The sequence below is a fragment of the Sorex araneus genome, chromosome 3 (assembly GCF_027595985.1).
Source record: "Sorex araneus isolate mSorAra2 chromosome 3, mSorAra2.pri, whole genome shotgun sequence".
In the NCBI taxonomy this organism is placed as follows: domain Eukaryota; kingdom Metazoa; phylum Chordata; class Mammalia; order Eulipotyphla; family Soricidae; genus Sorex; species Sorex araneus.
Window position 1 is genome coordinate 223,573,539 of NC_073304.1, and position 18,028 is coordinate 223,591,566.

The following is an 18,028-nucleotide window of genomic DNA, read 5'->3' on the forward strand; positions in this document are numbered from 1 at the left end:
GGGTCTTTTTGTTTTGTTTGTGCTTAGGTTTGGGTTACACCTGGCATGCCCTCAGCCCACTGAGCTCTATCTGGTTCTCACTTCGACCTTTCCCCAGATCTATTTAATGCAGGGAGTAAATTATGATCAACGCAGTTTCCAATCAACCCAGTCATTTGTCAGATAGGTAATAAAAAGACCTAACTGAAGGACCAGCATCCCTTGCCTTTGGAAAGAGATGTAACATTATTTCCTCTTGTTTTTCGGCCACACATAGCAGGGTGCTCAGGGCTTACTCCTGGCTGTGCTCAGGAAGAGCATGTGGGGTGCTGAGGCTGAACCCAGGTCAGCCATGTGCAAGGCAAGTCACACACCCACTGTACTTGCGCTCCAGACACAGAGTTTTGATCACGCAGGCAAATTGTATGTGAAAGGAATGAGCTTGGTCATTTAGAAAGATTGGGCCCCAAAGAAAGGAGTCCACCCCCCAACACATTCGGGCCCCAACACATTCGGTGCTGGGGTGGGTGGGTAGTGCCATACTTGGTGTTTGGGGCTTACTCGGTGCAGTGCTGGGGAACCATGTCGTGCAGGGGCTTGAACCTGGAGCTCCAGCACCTAGAGTGTGCACCATCTCCCCAGACTCCATGACAATCTGCTGAGGTGACTGAATTAATCTTAAGAGTTAGTTCTATTTAAATCACATGACTGGGATGATCATTTCTTTCCAGCTATCTATGATTCTTTTATTACCTTTTTCTCTCATTTGAGAGTAAAATTTCAATATATGCAATACAAGTAAATCATCACCTTCTCCATTATAAATTCGTTGGGTTTTCTTCTCATTGTTTGGGGACCACATTTGGAGGTGTGAATGGGAGTGACTGCTGGCAATGCAAAGCTCAGGCTCCAGCTCTCTGAGCTGTCTCCTCAACCTCATTCATGATGAGTCCTTCTCAGTACACCACCCACCATTATCTCCAGTGTCACCCCACTATCTTGTTACCCTGCTGTCTGCACTAGCAGTAGGGCTCTCATGTTTTCCCACCAGCATCTGTCTTCTTTCTTCCAGTACTCAAGGTTCTTGGTGACAAACACCCTGCTCTATTCTTCCATATAGATAGGCCTGACACTCAGAAGAAATGGCACTCTGTGAATGTTCTTGAATGTCTAAATTTTTATGAACTAAGATGCCATTTTTCCCCTGCCCCCACTGTCTCCTACAAAACTATACCGAAACTGGGGTTCTTGTGATGCTTGGTATAATAAAATGCTTAGTAAAAATGTGGCATTAAAGGCACTGAGGTGACTATAATCTCAAAGCCTGCTCCTTACAAAACTGGTCTGGGCTGGAGTTAGCACAGTTAGTACTGGAGTTAGATAGCACAGCGGGCAGGGCGTTTGTTTGCCTTGCATGTGTCCGACCCGGGTTCAATTCCCAGCATTCCATATGGTCCCCTGAGCACCGCCAGGAGTAATTCCTGAGTGCATGAGTCAGGAGTGACCCCTGTGCATCGCCGGGTGTGACCCAAAAAGTAAAAAAAGACAAGTGGTCTTCAGGGTTCTTTCCCACATTGTCAGTCAATTAAGGATTGGTGAAGGGGAGCTGCTACAGGTGGGCACGTGCAGGAACCGTGATGCCGACCCAGACACATTCCAACCCCTCACCTGCCTCATCAAACCTGTCTGCCCGGGGATCAACTCAGGTTTATACCCATGCAGAATCACCGAGCTGCCTTCCTGCCCTTCCTTCATCTAATTTGCAGGAAGCTGTGTAAAACTGGATTTCTGAAACACAAGCAGGTGAAGACCCTTTTTCAAAGTCAAACTGAAAGGAGGATCTTCCGCTTGAGTACAGAAATCCCTTTAAGCCTCTGATCTGAATTTTGATCTGCTTGTGTTACATCAAATCAGAGAGAAATCAGAGGGACCTTTTCACCCAAAGGGTATAGAACCACACGCTTCTTACACACGAGTAATCAGAAAAGTAAGTATAATGAAATTAGACAACAGCAATGTTGGGTTTTTTTTTTTTTTTTTTTTTTTTTTTTGCGTTTTGGGTCACACTTGGCGACGCACAGGGATTACTCCTGGCTCTGCACTCAGGAATTACTCCTGGCGGTGCTCAGGGGACCATATGGGATGCTGGGAATCGAACCCGGGTCGTCCGCGTGCAAGGCAAATGCCCTACCCGCTGTGCTATTGCTCCAGCCCCCAGCAATGTATGTTTGATGAATGCTTTTCACTCACTCTGATGTAACACAAACACTTTTGGGGTCACAGAGATAGTTTCAGAGATGGAGCACATGTCTGCCATGTATAAGCCCAGAGTTTGATCCCACCACACCACAGAACTCCAGGTGCCTCCCATGGCCGCCTTCTAGCTCAGCTGGCCAGTGTGATGCCAGTTTTGCCAGGAGTGATCCTGGATCCCTCTCCAGCACTGCCAGGTGCGAAGTCTATGGAGTGTTTTTACCATAGCTTTTTACCACCTTTTACCACAGCTCAAAGCTTTATAGTGACCGGGGCTGGAGCAATAGCACAGCGGGGTAGGGCGTTTGCCTTGCATGGGGCTGACCCAGGTTCAATTCCCAGCATCCCATATGGTCCCATGAGCACCGCCAGGGGTGACTCCTGAGTGCAGAGCCAGGAGTAACCCCTGTGCATCGCCAGGTGTGACCCAAATACCAAAAAAAAAAAAAAAGCTTTATAGTGACCACAGTGAATTCACTTTATGTATATATTTATATATTTTTTTTTCTTCAAAAGAATGTTCTAGAGTATTAGGGAGGGAACTATGCTAAGATAGATGTTCAGGAACCCTTTGGCTTCACCATGTAAAAGAAGCTACCAGCTAGGAATAAATCCATAACTCTCCTTCCCAGCCAACTCCCAGTAAAAACTGTTATACTTACTTCTTCCCGGCTCTTTGTTGCATACATTTAAGTGGTTAGGAACTTTGCACATGAACAGGAACCAAAGTTGGAATTAAACTGGGAATTTAAAGCCTCATTCACAGTTCAGCGCTGTACCAGTGGGAATCACAAGACAATGCTAACGAATACGTTTCTGTTAGTGCTCGCTCCAATAATCATTAATAAAAAAAAGCAAAGCATGCCAGGTGTCATGCAAATCTCTTGGACTCTTTGTACCTTAGTTTCTTCATTTGAACAAAAAGAACTGGATCTCAAGACATACTTACTAGAGTTCACACTGGCCTTATACCAGTTAGGTAATAATGACTGCATGATGCTTTTATGCACAGTGTTATTATGTATACTTATCTGCTTTTTGACTTACATCTTATGTAAAAACTGCATTCCATGCCAGGCCTGAAACGTTCCAAAACTCAGTTCGGTGATTAAATTGCAACTAAGATTCCTACCAAAGAAAACAAAGAAAAAAAAGATAAAAGCAGCAGCAGTTTTTAGAAGAAAGAAGAAAAAGGAAGGAGGAAAAGAAGAAAGAAGGGGTTGGAGCGATAGCACAGCAGATAGGGTGTTTGCCTTACATGCGGCTGACCCAGGTTCGATTCCCAGCATCCCATATGGTCCCCTGAGCACCACCAGGAGTAATTTCTCAGGGCAGAGCCAGGAGTGACTCCTGTGTGTCGCCAAGTGTGACCCAAAAAGTTAAAAAAAAAAGAAGGAAGAAGAAGGAACATGAAAGAAAGAAGACAGAAGAAGGAAGAAGAAAAAGGAGGAATAAGAGGAAGAAAGAAGAAGGAAGAAGGAGGAAGAAGAAAGCGAGGAGGAAGTAGAAGAGAAAGTGGAAGTGGAAGAAGAGAAAGAAGAGGAAGAGGAAGAAGGAAGAAGAGAAAGAAGAAGGAAGGAAAAAGAAAGGAAGAAGGAAGAAGGAAGAGGAGGAGGAGGAAGAGGAGGAGGAGGAGGAAGAAGAGAAGAAATAATATTCTTTTTCTTTTTGGGTCACACCCAGTATTACTTTTAATTCACAGAACCACAACATTTTATGCGCTAAACATCACTGTGGAAGACCTAAGCTTAAGGTTTATTCTTTGATGTTTATGATGCTGTGGGGGCATTAGACACCAAATAGCAAATGCTTAACAAATACTTAATTAATTTCTCTATAACAGGGATTCATGACTTCAGCACTACTGCCACATGGGGGCTGGATAGTTATGGGGGGGCTGTCCAGTGCATTGTAGCTATTCAGCAGTGTATCTGGAGGCCTCTGCTCACTAGGTACCAACAGCATCATTATAGATCTGACAATTAAAACAATGAAAAAAAAACCCTCAAGGCACTATCAAGGGTCATGTGGGTACAAAATCATCCTGGTTGAGGGCCACGGTTCTATTGTTCACATTGCTCTGACTAGTAATTCTCATAGTAATCCTTACTTACAGGCAAAATGGATTTGCTGTACAGTTTTCATAGCTATTTATAATGTTCTAATAATATTCAAATGAATAACAGAATCTGACATTTAAGTGTTCTAAAAATTCCAAAAATAATGAAGCATATTTTTAACTTACATATACTGCAGATATGGTAGTTCTTCAAATGTACGCCTTTCAATAAACTGTATTTTATTGCAGGATAAATCTCTAGGAAAAGGAAAAGGAAAATATTTCTTCAATTAACTACCAAATATCTAATTTTAGGAATAACCAGTAGAAGTCAAAATAATATTGAATGAGTAGATTTGAATGTTCCAGAACTCCTAACCTTGCTTTCAGTTCAACCACAAATCTTCATGAATAAAATGTATGATTACTTGGTTCTAATATTGGACTTATTTGAAATCTAATATTTGAAATCTAATTATTTCAAATATTCATATGAATAATCTCACGTTTATATGCATTCCTATTTAGCTGTTTTCTAGGCTAAAAAATGGCCCATTTTCATATAATATGAAATGAAGTTACTCCTTTCAGCCAGAACTTAATTTAGAATTAAACTTTTTTTTTTTTTTCGCTTTTTTTGGGTCACATCCAGCTATGCTCAGGGGTTACTCCTGACGGTGCTCGGGGAACCATATGGGATGCTGGGAATTGAACCCGGGTCAGCTGCATGCAAGGCAAACGCCCTACCTGCTGTGCTACTGCTCCAGCCCCTAGAATTAAACTTTTCTATCATAATAGAAATTGAATTTTTGGTTCTATATTTTCTGAATATTCCATGAATTTCACTGCTTTCATTGTACAGTGGTGGAACAAACAAAATCATCACAGTGCTGAATTATTATTTGATTACAGTTGACTGTTTTATATCTATGAATTCTACTTAAGTTCTTTCACATATGACCAAGATGCGTATAACTATCTTCTAGCTCATCCCTCTTTTTCCTCTTGCCTTCCTTCCCTTCCTTGGCAGTGCTCAGGGCTCACTCCTGACTGCACTCAGATCACTCTGGGGGGGGGGGGCTCAGGGGACCCTGCATGGTGCTGGGGATCAAACCTGGGTCACCCATGTGCAGAAGCAAGCCCCTTACCCCTGTCCTATCACTCCAGTCCCAGGCTTTCCTTTTCTGACCCACAATGCACACCGTCATATATTAACTTTCCAAATAGTTCTCAAACACCAGTCTCACTTGGGAGCTGATTGAAGATGCCTGTTCTCCAATCAACCTACTCCAAATCAGCTGGAGCAGGAACTGTGATGGGGGGTTAACAGGCCCTCCAAGTGATCTACTGCAGGCCTGAGTGACCCAGCGCAGGTGGGCACGAGGGAGCTCTGCATGCTAGCCCTGGCTTACAACTCCTGGGTCTAGGTGTCTACCCTCTTTTTGGTATTCTGAGAGCATTGTGGTGTTTTTCCTGTGTTCTACCTTTCTCCTACTCTCGTTTTACAAGATTCTGTCCAAGATATCTGTCTGACAATAGCCCAACAATTCCTACAACAGAACTCTCCTCGTGATAATCTCCCATGTTCTTAATACTACTGCTATAGAATCACTGTTTTAGCCAAGTATTTCATATTTAAATGTTTGTTTAAGTTCTAGATAATTTGGAAATATGCTGACATAGGGTGTTAGAATGTTGTATTGCAAATCACAATGAGAAAACTAAAGTTTTTTTTAAAAAAATCTGGGCTAATGGCATTCAAGTTCTTTATTTTCTTGTTCAATAATTCAGGTTTATTTTCATTTTTTAAATAATTTTTTATTAAGCCAACTTTTTAAAGTTTTCTATAAAGGCTAGAAATTTAAAAATAATAATATTCTAGATTTTGCAGAGCATATTTTTATGATTTTTTTCATTTGCAGAAAAACACAAACATCAACTTTATAAACACAAGCATAGTTTGAGCTTGCTCTTCAAGCTGTGCTCTCCCGTGTGTCTCGCTTGTAGAGTCTATGTTCCTTGGCTTATTCACTTGCACTCTGGAAAAGCCGGTGCTCTCTCTCCAACATCGCCCTCCTTTCTCTCCTCCCACATCTTCCTCAGCACGTTTCATTCAATAAAAACTAACCTGCTTCACTGTTGCACCTCTTTAAGTTCTTTCCTGCAAGGGACAGGCAGTGGACCCATGATGCCTGTGATGAGGTTGGGACTGCCTTCCCTTTCCTGCTGGTGCAGGCTGGCAGATGTACTTTGGGGGAATAATAATACTCAAGAAGAAATTCCCTAGCCCCAAAATAACTCAAGGGCTTGATGATCACATCATTTGAAATGCAAATCCTGAATTCTTGGAAGAGAAACTGAGGTACCACCAGGATGCAAAAATCCAAGGCCCCACCCAGAAAAGGCTGGTCCCCCCAGAAAAGAAGTTACACAAGAATCCATGAGATTATAAAGAGAACATCAACAGTGCAAGACATTCCTGTGACAACACCCAGCCTAAGTTTTAGTATGCAAAACTCCAGGAAAGAACAACCCTTTTGGAAGAATTGAATAAAAGCACCTCCTGAAAGTCCTCAGGGCTTGCTCTTCAAGCCCTGAATATCTCACCTGCTTCTTTCTCTGTTTCTTTGCTTGTTTATTTCCACTCTGGAGAGCCTGTGTTCTCTCTTGAACACATACTTCTTAATTTCTCTCCCTCACATCTTTCTAAATAAGTTTTAATAAAAGCTGTCTTGCTTCATACACAAAATTAAAAAAAAAAAAAAAGAACATGGGGCTGGAGCGATAGTACAGTGGGTGGGGCGTTTGCCTTGCAGGCAGCTGACCTGGGTTTGATCCCGGGCATCTCATATGGTCCCCCCAGCACTGCCAGGAGTAATTTCTGAGTTTCCTGAGTGCAGAGCCAGGAGGAACCCCTGAGCATCACTGAGTGTGATCCAAAAAACAATAAATAAATACATACATAAATAAATAAATAAATAAAAAAGTAAAAATTAAAAAATAAAAACATGAACATATTTGCATAGATCTTTGTTTTTATTTAGTAGTGCTCAGGGGCTACTTCAGGGACATTACTGGGGGGTCAGGGAATGCGGAGCCCAGAACCTCGTTCTGCTGGGAAACCAACCTGGGCCTCCTGTTGCTAAGCATCACACTCAACATTTGTGCAATCTCCCCAGCTGACAAAAACAATTCTTAAGTTAATGGGCTATGTAAAACTGGACCATGCATTGGTTTTGATCCATGGGGACATAAAGGAACTCTATATTAACATAGAGGAGATGGTATACTAGCACTCTAAGTTAAGTTTACATGGGTGATGCAAATATAAGTACTTTTCATTTATTATTAAAGTTTAAAGACAAAAACAATTCTTAAGTTAATGGGCTATGTAAAACAGGACCATGTGTTGGATTGGATTCAGGGGACATAAAGGAACTCTACATGGACATAGAGGAGATGGTAAATTAGCACTTACTTTAGGTTTATATAGTAAAGTTTGAAAAAAAACTCTTGTGAAGCAAGATAGTTTATACTGAAAGAAACTTTCTTAGATGTGAGGGGTGGGAAAGAGAAAGAATGTGTTCACGAGATAACCTGGAATTCTCCAGAGAAGAAAAAGCAAAGAGTCATGGGGACAAGTAAGAAAAGTACATGATCCAGGGAGAACATGGGCTTGAAGAGTAAGCCTAAAGTTTTTTCTATATATGTACATATATGTATTTATATATATATATGTACATGCAAATGTAATTTAGTGCCAGAAATGACATGAAAGGTTTTTAATGCTAGAATCATAAAACTATAGAATTGTATTGCTGGAAGAAATGATAAAGATTAACTTGTACACCCTTTGTTTTATAAACAACAGATCTAGAAACTCATAAATAAATGATTAACTTACAAGTACTTGAGGGATAGCAGGCCTTCAAATGAATCCTTATGTAATTCAGTCAAAGAATTGTCACTGAGGATTCTGAGAAATGGAAAAATTATTTCTGGACCAAAATGCAAAATAACTATGACTATTTACTACATAGGACTAATTCTTACACATAATAATGGTGCTTTCTAAAGATCCCAATTCTTATTTTACTTGGGGATAGTGATCTCTGTTTAGGCTCTTTGCTTTTTCCTCACTGATATCTATCCATCATGCACACGAACATAGCTATTGACTCTTCTCACCAAATAACCTCTACAAAGCATATTCTCTAGGTCACAAAATGTCAGATCTAAATTCTGGGTGACACCAGAACCACAGAATTGCCACTCCCTCCTCTCTTCCCAAACATTACTCTGGATACCCCATGAAGAATGAAATTAAGTCTGTAAAGAAAACCCTTTGAAACTTAACACCATTAATGTTTTTTTGTTCTGGGAATTAAAATGAGCACAAAATGCACATGACAAACACTCAAGAATTATTGAGGCCAGAGCAATAGTACAGTGGGAGGGGTACTTGGCTTGCACATGGCTTACCTGGGTCAGCCCGGGCAACCATATGATCCCCCAGGAGTAAACTTTGAGCCCAGAACCAGTGGCTGTGCACCCCCCAACACGAAAGAACAGTAAAGCAAAGGCCCCAAGACATATTCCTTACAAGAAACACAGCTTCATAGAGGACCCTAGTGTGGCCCTACCAATCACACCCTCCTCTGTCACACGCCCCTGACTTTAATGAGCATTTGTTATTTTGGGGTTTATTTGGTGCTTTGTTTTGTTTTGGGGCCACATCCAGGAGTGCTCAGTGGTTAATCCTGGCTCTGCACTCAGGGATCATTTCTGGTGCTGCTCAAGGGACCGTATGGGGTGCTGGGGATCAAACTCTGATCAGCAGTCTGCAAAGCAAAGAAGCCTTTCCAGAGGCAGAGTTTGTCCTGGTCCATGGACTTGGGTTGTCTTGGACAGGCAGGACCAGAGGGCAGGAAAGCTAACCAAGATTTTCAAACAAAGACTTGAAATTCGGCTTCCCTTCCCATCAAGTGTCAAAGGGCGTCTCACCACACTGTCTGCCACCATCCCTGGCCCCAGAACTGGAAAGCTCTTACTGTCTGTTGGGGGATTCCATGATGGAAACCTACAGTTCTTACCAATTGTGATTTGGATTCCCTGCTCCAATGTCCCCTTTTGTTTAGAAAATTCCACCTTTCAGAGCTAAGGGTAACCCCTGAGCACCACTGGTGTGGCCCTAAAGCAAAATTGAAAAAAGAAAAAAGAAAAAGAAAAAAATCCAGAATTTCCACTTAATTAACACTTAGCAAAGTATGCAAGCGATTTCTATTTGTAGACTTTCTCTCTAGGTCTAAGGTTCATAGCCTGGATGAAAATAAACACACTGGAACAGTCTTTGTTTGGTTTTGGTTTTGATTTTGGCTCACACCTGGCTGTGCTCAAGGCTTATTCCTGGCTCTGTGCTCAGGGATCACTAATGGCAGGGCTGGAGGGCCCTATGTGGTGCTGGGGAGTGAACCCAGGTAGGCCACGTGCAAGGCAAACACCCTACCCGCAGTACTATCGCACTGGCCCTAAAATGGTCATTTCTCACATTATGAATGTCAACCGACAATGACAGATTAGCAATATCATTCATTTGGCCTCTAATAGAAACCATAGATACTTTTCACATTGCATTTACTATAGACATCTCAAACTTTTGGTTTTTCATCAAAAATTTGAAGTTAGTTGTTAGACATACAGGTGGTTGTTAGATATACCAATATGTATTATTTAATATGACGAATCACAAAATCCCGTTAATCATTGATTTCTCGGGTGGGCTCAGTAACATCTCATTTCGACCTTTCCCTGAGATCTTAGAAGTCCATCTTGACTCGGCCCTCCTAACAGTGTTGCACTGGGGGCTCTTCAGGGTCAGGGGAATGAGATCTAGCTTGTTACTGGATTTTGCATATGAATACACCATGGGAAGCTTGCAAGGCTGTCCCATGTGGGCAGGAAACTCTCAGATTGCCAGTTTCTCCCAGAGGGAGAAGTAGGCTAAAGATATTGCATGCGATATTTAATATACTCAAAGAAAAAACCTTATAACTGCTATCAATCATTTTTTGGTGGTCTGTTTTCTGATTCTTATATAGGCATATGTATGTGTGTGTATAAAATTAACTCTACTTGTTATAGAATGGAAAACAAAAAGACATTTTAAATAGGATCTTGGTAAACTAAAATTTTTAAAAGAAAAAAACCATTATAACTAACAGAGGTTGTTTTGGGACATGAGGGGAGAATACCTTTTATCAGAGGTATTAATCTTAAATTGTATACTAAGGAGGATTTCTTTTTCTTTTTGGGTCACGCCTGGCGATGCATAGAGTTTAGTCCTGGCTCATGCACTCAGGAATTACTCCTGGCAGTGCTCGGGGGACCATATGGGATGCTGGGAATCGAACCCTGGTTGACCACATACGTGCAAGGCAAATGCCCTACCTGCTGTGCTATCGCTCCAGTCCCACTAAGGAGGATTTATGGTGCAATTATTTTTTAATATTCATATTTGGAGAGAATATACTCACAGTTTCTCAACCCAAGGGTATGCCTTCCATGTATTTCCATCAATGGAAGAAATAGAGTTTCCTTGGAAATTCCTGTGAAGAAACACAGTTTACAGTCTTGAATAGGTAGGAAAAGAATGAACAGGCTAAGTAAAAGAATCATGGAAACACAGAAAACACCAGCTTCTTTCCACAGCTATCAGCTTCCCATTTTGCCCAACTAAAGACATGATGTGGGGCCACTGGTCAAACATTGAAATATCTCACAATCTGAACTTCCTAATTCCTGGAGTAGCTCAATAATGCCAGCTAGTTAGCATGTAAGTCATTTTTCCAAGCTCACACCTATTGTAACTCCTCCTGTAAATCAATAGAGAAAGTTTAATTTCATAATTATACAGAGAAATGAATAAAATTACCAGCAAATACATATTTAAAAATATTGCCAGAGACCACCAAAGATTTTGGTCAATGTTCTCTGTTGAAATTTCGAGATAGTAGAAATTTCTAGATAGAGACTAGGGAAATGAGAAAATGAGGGGGACTAGTGAGGAGAGATATATTCAACATACTTCACCAGGAAAAGAACAAATCACAAAGAATGACCTTCAGTGCGGGGAAAATGCACAGGAAAGAGAGTAGAAGAAAACCCAAGATGGTAACAGGAGTTACTGTGCGGTAGTCACACAGGTGGTAGAGTGGGAAAGTGGGATTTTCACACATTATCCTGTTAACTTTACTGACCTATTGCAACAAAGAGAATATGTTCATGAATTTACACATGTATAGATGAATGCAGTTGGTGGGAGTGTGGGGTGGGGGTGGGGAGGGGATGGTGCTCAGGATTTACCCCTGGCTCTGGACTCAGGGTCTATCATTTTTTTTCTGTGTCAATAATTTTTAATTAAACTCCTGGTGGTGATGGAGGGGGACCATATGGGGTGCCTGGGATGAACCTGGGTTGGCCACATGCAAGGCAAGAGCCCTTGGTATGACTGTGCTGTGACTCTGGCTCCCTGAGTTCAGTTTTAACCACTAACTCTGTGGATCACTTTGAATCTAGTTTTGTCAACTTCCCCCAGCAACATGTGTATATCAACTGCAAACATGTATATAATCCAAATATAAACCTAATAAGTTTATGCACACATTTTCAGGTGAAAATGTTGAAACAGAAACCTGTGCCATCAACCTAGTGGACATTTCCATCAAATCTTCTGGCTGCTTTATGATGCCTAGGCCACAAGTTGAGGGATCTGTTTAAGGCACAGATTAGTAACTGTTTCACAGGTATATTACTTATCTCCAAACACATAAGTCATACCTAACATGCACCGTTTTTCATAGGCCAAGCACATCAATCATTTTTTAACCTAAAAAAGATGCCTAGACGCGAAAGCGGCTGCGCGAGATCCTATAATATTCATTTTCAGCAATGGAATACAAACTATCAAATGGTTCCTTTTTTGCAGGTTTGATTGTTGGGGGAAAATTCCAAATAATAACAGTCAGTTCTCTGTTGAAATATTGAATGTATCCAAATTATAGAGAGAATAAAGTGAAGATCACTGGCCACTTTAGTGCGGGGGAGGAGCGAGGGGGGTAGATTGGGGTTCTTGGTGGGGGAACAGGTGCACTGGTGAAGGGATGGGGGTTTGGTCATTATATGACTGGGATTTAAACCTGAAAGCTTGGTAACTTTTGTCATGGTGATTCAATAAAATTAAATAAATATTAAAAAAAAAAGATGCCTGGAACTCAGTGTGTCTCATCAGACTGGCTGTCCCTCCTACCTACTATATTTCCACCTTAACACCATTATCATTCTCTCAATAAGAACACAAACTTCAATCATATTGGATTTTTCTCCTTCCTTCTCCCTCAACTTGGCAGTTACTAACTTTGATTGGTTCTTTCTTTGTAATGTCCTCAGGATTTTCTTTGTATCTTTTTGGGCTTTGGGGAGGCTCAGCCTCTGGTGCTCAGGGACCACCCTTGGCTCAGTGCTTTGGAGGGGTCACTCTGGTGGTGCTCAGAGAACCATGAGGTGCCAGGGATCAAACCCTGGGTTCCCACATGCACAGCCTGTGCTCAGCCTTTTGAGCTCTCTCCCCCATCCAGGATGTTTTTCTACTCTTGCTACAATCGCTTATTCAGCCCCTTCTCACTTTACTCCTAGAGTTTATTAAGAGCACATTTGGTCTTTTTCAACCAACTTTCCTCTTAGATATCTCTACATATAGAATCTAAAATGATTCTTATTTATCTCTCTTGCTTGAAAACTTTCAATAGCACTCTGTACCTCACAATGCAAATTTCAAACCCCATACCTGATACTTCAGATTTTTCACAAGCATATTTTCATTACTTCTTAACTCAGTTCAATTTTTTTTGCAGGGCATGGCACATCCAGCAGTGGTCAGGAACCACAATCTGATGATGATCAGGAGCCATACGTGGTGCTGGGATTCAAACCATGGTAGCTGCCATTGCCACATACAAGACAAATGCCTTAGCCTGTGTACCACCTCTCCAGCCTCTAACAGATATTTTTTAGTCTGCCTGTTTTTTAAATCCCAGAACTTTCTAGAGCTATGCTTTTTCTTAGACTTTACTCTCCCTTCCCCCACCCCCACACACTTGATTTAACAAATTACCATCAACCTCTAATTCCCAGCTAAAGTTGCTCCATGTCAGCTCTCTGCAGCTTTCCCCAACTGAGGAGACACTGTACATTTTTGTGCCTCTGTTGGTGCTTAGTGACATGCTGCCTTTCCTTTTGTGTGTATTCCCTTTCTCCCCAACAGCATCATGTTTAAGAGCTGATGACATATTCTTGTGGCTAGGTTGGGGGAAATGGATGCTTTCTATGAAAAGTCGATGTAAAAAATTTAACTCTGAAATGAGAGATTAAGTAACAATAACAGACAGCATTCATGTATATGCTAGTTCCCAATTTAAGTCTATAGTTTTGTGGGGAGCCACACCCGGCAATACTCAGGTGTTACTCCAGGCTCTGCACTCAGGAATCACCTCTGGTGGTGCTCAGGGGACCCTATGGGACGCTGGGGAATCAGATCAGTTGGAACAAGTGCAAGCAAATGCTCTACCTACTGTACAATCACTCTGGCCCAAAGTATTTACATAGATTTCTTAAATATTACTTTGATTGCCATTGGAGCTGGCTAGATCTCACAATCAATCCTTCTCCACCACCTTGGCCTCATCTCCATAGGGATTAATGTGAAAGTTGTTTAAAGGTACTAATTTCATAAGTATCAAAATGAACAAGTATCAAAATACTAGGAGGTGAAAACTTACCATAATCTCCACGTAAAGAAAAAGGAACTGAGTCACAGAGCTAAATAAACAAAGCTAACAAATGACAAACTCGGGTAGTCTGGCACCAGAAATCATGTCCATAGCACACGTTGTGACACCAGCAATAAAAGATAAGGAGAACATACTATTGTTAAAAAAAAAAGAGGCTGGAGTAAAGAGAAAACAAAGGTTAAGGAATTAAATGAACAGCTGATGGGATGAAGGATAGGTTGAGGGTGAGATAAAAATAGTGAAGGAAAGAGAGTATGGACAATTATAAGCAAAAGACTGGGGAAGAAGAAACAACAGATAAGAAGAATGAGGATATCTTTTGACTGACAAAAGATGAAAAAAGAGAGAGAATCATTTAACGTGGCCATGGGGGATGAGGCAGATACAGGAAGACATTGAAGCAAAGGCTTGCTACGTCAATAGGCAGAATGCAGAGATGAGAGGAAAGGTGATTCTTACAGTATAGTGAAGGTCCTATTGATGTTGGGCCCTGGCACAGGCACTCTACGGAGTCTCTTCTCTGGACTGAGACCGGTGCAGGAGAGGGTATCCTCTGTGCAGGTACAAAGCTCACATATGTTGAAGGTCATGTGTTCATTCTGTTGTAGTTGCTCAGGGAAATCTACATGTGCCTTTTCGGAAGTAGATCGTCCAGAAGATAGGGCTGAAGAGTGAGTCAGGGAAGCTGTCCTTGATGTTTCTGGTTGTGGCGTTTTGTCCAAAGTTATAGATGTCTGTTCACTCAGATCTGTGTGTTGATGCTGACCCTGTTCTGACAGCAATCCCTCTGTGGGGGTTGTCAGAGTGGTACTTGTTGAAACTGTTACCTCAGCTTTCTTTGGGGCCTTTGAAGACGGAACTCCAGTCTCTTGCATGGTTGGAGCTGTAACTGACCTGCCTTCAGTGACAGGAACGTCCTTGTTTATAGGTGGATACGTGACTTCACTCAGGTTTGAATGAGGACTCAGAGATGGTGTGATAGGTGTCACATCTGAGTGTTCTGTAGCACTGGTACTTGTCAGGGTTGTCGAGGGTTTAGTCTTCACAGTGCGTTCCGGAGTTACAGTTATATATTGGTGTGTAGAAGGTTGATTTTGATGAGAAGTCTGACCTGTAGTCTTTTGTGTGGTTGGAGAAGGTACTGTCTTCAAAACCCCCAGACTGGGTAGAGCTGAAATCTTAGTGGCGATTGAATGAGTCCGCACATTCCCTGTTGGTTTTGTCACAGTGTGCTCTGTGGGAGCGGTAGTCTTCTTCAGGGTCGTAGAAGCTTTGCTCTCCCTACTTGGTTCTGCCGTGAGAGTCGTGACCCAGACTGATGATGGATGCCGAGTTGATGCTGAAAGTGGTCCTTCCAAATGCTCTGAAGCCTGAGCCAAAATGATATCTGTTGGTAACTCTGAAAGCTGAGTGAGGGTCTCCTGCACAGCTGAAGAAATTTCCATTTTCTCAGCAGGTTCCTTGTCTGGCGAAAGCTGAGTTAGAGTCTGACCCAAATGTAGAGCTACCATCTCACTCTGGAACTTCTGTGTTTCAGAAATGGTTGATGATACAATCTGCCAGCCAGATAATTCCATGTTCTCAGAGAGGCCTGGAAATGAAGCCTGGACCTCTTGGGATGAAGGTTGAGCCTGGGCCTCCTGCTGAACTGAAGGTTTGACCTCATTTATGACCTCTGTAGTTTCAGAAATAGTCACACCCTTAGGATTAGAAGTGACACTGGGCAAGTTGATGTGTGGAGCTTTACTGTGACTTGGAGATGGAATATTTTCTTCAGAATGCGGGAAAGGGTGAGTGACTGATTCCTCAGATGGCTCAGGAGACTGAGCCTGCATCTCCTGCTGGACTGAAGGTTCATCCTCATTACTGATCTCTGTAGATATGGAAAATGTCACACCAATAGCTTTAGCACTGACATATGTCAAATTTAAGCTTGGGGATTCATTGTGACGTGAAGATGTAATAAACTCTTCGGGATGCGGAGGTGGATTAGTGACAGATTCCTCAGATGGCTCAGACGGCTGATCCAGGGCCTCCTGTGGCACTGGAGAAGATTCAAGCTCATCACCAACCTCTGAAAAAATGGAAAATGTCACACTCAAATGCTGAGCAGTGACATGGGGCAAGTTTAAGTGTGAAGTTCCATTCTGATTTGGAGTTGGAAGATTTTCCGCAGGATGAAGAAATGGTTGAGCTTCCAACTCCATAGAAGATTCAGGAGGCTGAGCTAGGGATTCCTGCTGGATAGAAGATTCAGTCACCTCAAGGATCTCTGGAGCTTGAGCCACTGCCTCCTGCTGTATGGCAGAGTCACCCTTAGGGCTCTCTAGAGGCTGAGACTGGGCCACCTCTTGAGCTAGAGAGTGTTCATTCTCTTCACGGGTCTCTCCTGTGTGACTTAGACTTAGGGTTTCTGGCTGGGTTGAAATTTCATCCTGCTTGTTGACTCTTGGAGTTCCGGTAATCTGCAGATAGGCAGGTTTGATGATGACAGTAGATATATTTGAAAGATGGGCTTCTTTCTGGACTGGAGACAGTTCATTTGGCTGATGATGCAGTAAAGACTGAGCTTTCAGACCTGACTCTGAAGACTGAGCTTCCACCTCCTGAGGTACTGAAGACCCCATTTCCTCAGGACCCAATGTAGGCTGAACTAGGATTTCTGGCAGGACTGAATCAGTATCACCCTCTTCAGGGGTACTGGACAGCAAATCTAAGTCCTGAACTAAAGGTTTCGATTCCTCAGGAGATCCTGGAAGTGCAGCTGGGGTCTGTTGTGTGCTTGCTGAAACTTCAGCTTCCAGGGCCTTAAAGGGAAGCTGTTCTAGCTCTTCAGAGGGTTCTGGATGCTGGGACTGGGGTGAAAAGGATTCAGTCTTGTGAGGGATCTGTGGGTGTTTCTCTGAATCTCCCAGTACATCCAAGGGTTCTCTCCCCTCGGGATAAAAGATATCCATACTGGAATCTAAGTCCTCATCCTGCATCTGTTGTGGTCGATGATGAGGTTTCTTAGATTTTCTGGGAGTTCCAACTGTTAAGTTAAAAGAAATTATATTGTGTTAAAGCCCACTCTTGACCTTTGTAACCTCGCTTTGTTCTGCTTCTGTAACCATGCTTATGACCCTGAACTGTATATAATAATGTACTATGCCTGGGTCCTGTCACATACATCCTGACATCTGCCTGTCGGTTGGGCTGGAATTCACGTATGTGCCTAAAAGATAGGGACCCGCTCACAGAAGGAGTTGCTGAGAACAAGGAGCCCAGATAGTGACTCCGGTCCCACGGCCCAGCTGATAGTGAATCCGGCCCAGTAGATAGTGACTCCGGCCCCTGACACAGAGCCCAGATAGTGACTCCGGTCTCAGGGCTCTACAGAAAGTAACTCCTGACGAAGGGCAAGAAGAATGAAAGAATGTCTCCAGACACACGAATCCCAAGATAGTGCCTCCGGGCGAGGCTACGTGACTAACGTGACTGGCCTGGAGGACACAAGCCCTATAAAAAGGCTGCCCTAACTAGCACAAACCGCTGCATCTACTAGAGGTGCAGCCCCCGCATGTTGGTCTGAATAAACTTTTGTCTTGCAAGACTGGCCCGTCTCTGCTTCTTGCGGCTCCGGACCCAACATTAACTAGACCCTCCCTCCTGTTTGCAGGAGAAATAATAAAGTTTAGTAGTTTTGGAACCTGTCCACCTAGAGGTGGAGCAGGCATTTCAGATGTCTGATCTTCAGGTTGATCTAGACCTGAAGTTGGACTTGTACTTGTCCCTCTAGGAGACAAAGCTAGAGGTGGACTCTGATCCTGAGTCCATCTTATCATTGGATCAACTGGGAGCCTCTGATGTGTTGCCGGCTGGTCATTCAATCCCTGGTGTGGAAGGGCAAATC

The 18,028-nt window shown here is 42.6% G+C and overlaps 1 protein-coding gene across 5 annotated transcripts in view; it reads right to left on the minus strand.

Annotated features, from left to right (window-relative positions):
- LOC129403278 (leucine-rich repeat-containing protein 37A3-like) overlaps positions 1–18,028 on the minus strand; it is a 129,490-nt gene that overhangs the window by 24,439 nt on the left and 87,023 nt on the right. For all 5 annotated transcript variants that reach the window (XM_055129876.1, XM_055129875.1, XM_055129877.1 and 2 more), the window contains 5 exons: positions 14,596–17,167; positions 10,825–10,896; positions 8,196–8,267; positions 4,478–4,549; positions 3,280–3,360 (listed from right to left, as the gene is read on the minus strand). In XM_055129876.1, coding sequence (XP_054985851.1) covers positions 3,280–3,360; positions 4,478–4,549; positions 8,196–8,267; positions 10,825–10,896; positions 14,596–17,167 — 2,869 coding nt within the window. The remainder of the gene's footprint in view (positions 1–3,279; positions 3,361–4,477; positions 4,550–8,195; positions 8,268–10,824; positions 10,897–14,595; positions 17,168–18,028) is intronic.